The 5,984-nt window shown below is 33.0% G+C and overlaps 1 protein-coding gene across 1 annotated transcript; it reads left to right on the top strand.

The window, feature by feature from the left end:
- The first annotated feature begins 4,488 nt into the window (after positions 1–4,488).
- On the top strand, positions 4,489–5,680 carry LOC142529176 (zinc finger protein 1-like). The gene is made up of 2 exons (XM_075634636.1): positions 4,489–5,326; positions 5,512–5,680. The coding sequence occupies exon 1, from the start codon at positions 4,660–4,662 to the stop codon at positions 5,323–5,325; it is 666 nt and encodes a 221-aa protein (XP_075490751.1). The 5' UTR covers positions 4,489–4,659; the 3' UTR covers position 5,326; positions 5,512–5,680.
- The last annotated feature ends 304 nt before the right edge of the window (positions 5,681–5,984 follow it).

The following is a 5,984-nucleotide window of genomic DNA, read 5'->3' as shown; positions in this document are numbered from 1 at the left end:
TGGCGTTGGTACATGCATGTATGTCATAAAAATTGGGTATCCTGGGTATCCTTCAAGCAATCGTTCTTAATCACAATTTGAAAGATCCTCAATTTTATGTCATATAAGAAGTTACGACGTCAAATAATCAAAATTTGGCGAGTAGTTGCTTTTCAGCCAAATTAGGATCAAAATTTCAAAAAAAAAAAAAAACATGGTTTAATTAATTATTGTTGAAAAATATATTTAAAATATATTGAATATTTGAATGTTGAAAATAAGAGTTGTAAATATTGAAAATTAGTGTGTGATGATGTAAGTAATGATGTATTTTATTTTTGGATTATTTGTAAAGATTTCCTATAAATAGATCTCTCATTTGTGAAGAAAATCACAATTGAGTAGAGAGAAAAATATTATAAAGTGTGTAGTTTGGTAAATTTTGAGAGTTTGAGATTTTTACTTTTTACCATAAATTTTTACTTTTTCACAACACGTTATCAGCACGAAACTCTAAAAGTCCTCCATCCTTTTCCAAGCTCCAAACAGAAGAAAAAGGTAACAAAAGTAATAATATTTATTTTACTGTTATTTATTTATTGTGTATATATTTAATATATAATATAATGTTATTATTAATAATAAAAATAAAATTTTCAAAAACTTGTTATAAATCCTGGGAGGATGTTAAGACGACATCCCACACTCCCGGTAAGGGATACGACAAGTATAAAAGCCTATAAGATTTTTAAATAAAATATCTTATGACACATCATTATAATAATATGATATGATATACATAATTATTTAAATATGTCTAATATTATATACACCATATTATTACCATAAAATTATACAAATACATACCTTTATTTTTTTATACACCAACGGTCATAAACGGTAACAAAACGGCTAGTTTTTGCCCTATAAATATGATCTCATAAACACATTCAATCACTCCAACTTTCTCTTCTTCTCTAAAAATTATTCTTCACTAAATTTTCGAAGAAAAAAGAAGATAGCTTTCTCAAGGTTATTTTTAATTATTTTGGTTATCATACTCACGAGTCTTTTATTTATCGGAGAATATCCTCCTCGTGTGTTTTCTTTATTTTTACAAATGCTTGTACTTGTTGTTTATCCATTACTTTGTATTGCAATATTCATTAACTAATAAAATGCATCGTAATTTTTTTTAGTATCACCATGTCAAATTTGACAAAGCTCGAATTTGTTGCGCTCGACATCACGGGAAAAAATTATATGCCATGGACTCTCGATGTAGAAATGCATCTTGAGTCATTGGGTCTAAGTGAGACAATAAAAGAAAATGGCATATCGACATCACAAGAAAAGGCAAAAGCCATTATATTTTTGCGTCGACATCTCGATGAGGGATTGAAATGTGAATATTTAATTGAAAAAGATCTCACGGCTTTGTGGAAAGGATTGAAAGAAAGATTTGAACATATAAGGGAAGTTATATTTCCGACCGCCCGTGATGAATGGAATATGTTAAGATTCCAAGATTTTAAGAAAGTCAGCGATTATAATTCAGCGATGTATCGAATAATCTCGCAGCTAAAATTTTGTGGACATGAGGTCACAGAATCGGAAATGCTTGAAAAAACATTTTCCACGTTTCATGCATCAAATATTACTCTACAGCAACAATATAGAGTACGTGGATTTGCGAGATATTCTGAACTCATCGTCTGTCTTCTTGTGGCGGAAAAAAACAACGAGCTATTAATGAGAAATCATCAGTCCCGACCCACTGGATCAACAGCATTTCCAGAAGTAAATGCTGTAAGTAAAAATGAATTTAAACCTGGAAACCAAAATCAAATTCAAAGACAAGGTATTGGTCGAGGTCGAGGTCGTGGACGTGGACGTGGACGTGGACGTGGAATTGGCCGTGGTCGTGGTCGAGGCTGTGGTTTTGAAAACAATAGAGATAGTTATTTTTATAATTCATCTCAAAAGAGCGTCCCAAACCATCCACAGAAAAGGCATCATGAGAATACAAGTGTTAACGAGAATCACTCAAAAAGATATGAAAGTTCTTGTTTCAGATGTGGTACTCCAGGACATTGGTCCAAAATTTGTCGAGCCCCTGAACATCTTTGTAAACTTTATAAAGAATCATTAAAGGGGAAAGAAAAGGAGACCAACTTCACTGAACGCAGTGACCATTTGAGTGATTCAACTCATTTTGATGCTGGTGATTTTATGAATGATTTCTCTGGAAATGATCAATATGTTGGTGGGATAGAAATGATATTGATGCTGCAGATTTTCTCAATGATTTCTCTGAAAATGAACAATATAGTGGTAGAATATAAATGTACAATAATTTATTTTTCATGTATCCATATAATGTTTTATTGTATAATTATGATATGTGTTATATTTAAATATATATTGCCAGTAATTTTATTTCATTGCATATTTTTTTGAAGTTCAAAAAATGGAAAATGCTATGAGCAAAGTTGAAGTTTGCATACCCGATAGTGGTACAACACACACTATCCTCCGAGATAAAAGATATTTCTTGGAACTAAAACCAACAAAAACAACGGTGAATACAATATCAGGTCCTGTAGACTTGATTAAAGGATGTGGTAAAACACAATTTTTGTTATCTAATGGTACAAAATTTTTGATCAATGATGCTTTATATTCACCACAATTGAAAAGAAATTTGTTGAGCTTTAATGATATATATTCCCATGGGTATGATACTCAAACAATGAATGAAGGGAATAAGAAATATATGTGTCTTATCACATATAAATCAGGAAAGAAATATGTGATTGAAAAACTATCAATGCTCCCTACTGGATTGCATTATACACATATAAGTCCGATTGAATCAAACATGGTAGTTGATAATTCTTCAATATTAACCAATTGACATGATCGATTGGGACATCCTGGTTCAACAATGATGCGAAGAATTATAGAAAATACACATGGTCATCCGCTGAAAGACCAGAAGATCTTTCAGAATAATAAGTTTCAATGTAAAGCATGTTCTCTTGGAAAACTTATTATAAGACCATCACCAGCCAAAATCCAAACTGAATCACCAATGTTTCTTGAACGTATTCAGGGTGATATTTGTGCACCAATCCATCTACCATGTGGACCATTCAGATACTTTATGGTATTGATTGATGCCTCCAGCAGATGGTCACATGTATGTTTATTGTCAACTCGAAATGTTGCATTTGCAAGATTACTTGCTCAAATAATAAAATTGAGGAATCAATTTCCCGATTATACAATCAAGAAAATTAGACTTGATAATGCTGGTGAATTTACTTCCCAAACTTTCAATTATTATTGTATGTCTATGGGAATCATTGTTGAGCATCATGTTGCTCATGTACATACACAGAATGAATTGGCTGAATCATTGATTAAACGTCTGCAAATGATTGCTAGACCAATGATTATGAAAACAAAGCTCTCTATTTCTATATGGGGACATGCAATTTTACACGCTGCTTCATTAATTCGCATCAGACCAAGTGCATATCATAAATACTCCCCATTGCAGCTTGCATTTGATAAAGAACCAGACATTTCTCATCTGAGAATTTTTGGATGTATGGTGTATGTGCCTATTGCACCACTGCAACGAAAGAAAATGAGATACTATATGAAGATAATGCTGCATGTGTTGCTCAAATGAAAGAAGGATACATAAAAAGCGACAGAACTAAACATATTCCTCCTAAGTTCTTCGCATTCACCAAGGAGCTTGAGAAGAATAAATGTATTGATGTTCGTCACATTCAATCAAGTGAAAATTCATCAGATCTCTTCACAAAGGCGCTTCCTACGTCAATATTCAAAAAACATATATATAATATTGGGATGCGCAATCTACGAAATTTGTGAAGAATTGTTCGTGTCAACATGAGGGGGAGTTTACGTGACTGCATTCTTTTTCCCTTGCTATGGTTTTTATCCCACTGGGTTTTTCCTAGTAAGGTTTTTAACGAGGCAGTATAAAAACACGTAATGAAGACATCATCGTATCATGATCATCATCACAAGGGGGAGTGTTGAAAAATATATTTAAAATGTGTGTATTAAATATTTGAATGTTGAATATTTGAATGTTGAAAATAAGAGTTGTAAATATTGAAAATTAGTGTGTGATGATTTAGGGAATGATGTATTTTATTTTTGGATTATTTGTAAAGATTTCCTATAAATAGATCTCTCATTTGTGAAGAAAATCACAATTGAGTAGAGAGAAAAATATTATAAAGTGTGTAGTTTGGTAAATTTTGAGAGTTTGAGATTTTTACTTTTTACCATAAATTTTTACTTTTTCAAAACAATTATATAATAATTTGATGAGTGACATATTTTTACGCGGTTCTTATAAAAAAAAGATTAAGTTATTTTGAGAAATATATTCAATCAACGCTTCGTATCTTAATATACGTATTTAATTTATTCGAAGCTATCAGAGCGGGATCCACGTTTGGAAAATATGACTCGAAGCAAAAATAAAAAATATTTCCTCATCCTCCAAATCGAAAAAACAGAAGACCTAAAGGACAAACTTCAAACAAAATGGAGGCACCAAGATTCAAGTCTCCAAATACACTACTACGACTCAGCTCGCACCCCATTGGAACTTGAAAAGAAACAAGAAAAATGGAGGAACAAATTCAAGAACAGAAAGAGAACGAGAATCCTGATCTTGAATTTGATCTGAATATCTCCACCTCGGATCAAACTTCGAATCCAGAACTCGCCCTTTTCCGAACAAGTACTCAACCTCACGATTCGATGTTGCATGAATCGGAGCCCAGAGTGTTCTCATGCAACTACTGCAGCAGGAAGTTCTACAGCTCGCAGGCTCTTGGGGGCCACCAGAACGCCCACAAACGCGAGAGAACGATAGCGAAGAGGGAGCAGCGCTACTGCGGCGGCGCATACTTCCACCACCGTGACATGGCGGAGCTCCGGTACCCGAGCTTGGCTTCTCTCCCTCTGCATGGATCATTCAACAGGTCTCTTGGGATCCAGGCTCATTCGATGATACATAAACCGAGTGCTTTACCCTCGTCCCCGTTCAACCAGGGCTGGTTTAGGAAGCCGCTGGATCAGCACCCGTCGATAGGGCGGCTGGCGGGGGAGAATCATCAAATGAGGCAGTCGTCCGGGGGTGGGGCGGCGATGTTTGACGGTGATCGGAGATTTTATCCGGTGTCGGTGGATGCAACTGGAGGATTCAGAAGCGACGATGGTAATTCTCAGCTGAAAAGTCGTGGTGATCAAGAAGACATGAAAATTTTGGACTTATCTCTTAAACTCTGAAGTTATTTTTTTTTATAGGTATTTTTGTGAGACTATCTCACAATCTTTATATGTGAAACAGGTCAATCTTATCGATATTTATAATAAAAGTAATACTATTAGCATAAAAAATAATAATTTTTCATGGATACCTTAAATAAGATATATGTCTCACAAAATACGACTCATGAGATCATCACACACAAGTTTTTGTCTTTTTTTTCTACCCAATTTCATATTTGCTCGGTACAATTTTTTATTTCTCTTCGAGTAATATTTTATATTCATTTCTTTTAAAATAAAATTAGAAAAGTTTGTGCAACTACATCAGAAATTTTCATTTTGATCATTATATTTGAGGAAAATTATTTTTGTCTAGATTAGCAAATTCCATATTAACTCCGAATTAACTTTGCTTCGTCAATTTTAGTTTACGAGTAATTCACTATTTGTCATACATCATAAACAAAAAAATTATATGTAGTTCTGTAAAATGAAAAATCGATGGATTTCTATGACTTATAAAATTGTAAAACAAACTCTACATAAATTTTACATTTTTTCATTTAATAAAAAGTAAATAGAGAAATTTAAGAGAAATTTAATCTAATGATTGATCTAATGATATATAAAAGAGTCATATATATTACATCACATAGAAAAAAGATCAATCTAGTGTG

Source organism: Primulina tabacum, chromosome 16 (assembly GCF_025594145.1).
Source record: "Primulina tabacum isolate GXHZ01 chromosome 16, ASM2559414v2, whole genome shotgun sequence".
Taxonomy (NCBI): domain Eukaryota; kingdom Viridiplantae; phylum Streptophyta; class Magnoliopsida; order Lamiales; family Gesneriaceae; genus Primulina; species Primulina tabacum.
Note: the sequence above shows the minus strand (reverse complement) of the source record. Positions and strands in the feature narration are given on the sequence as shown.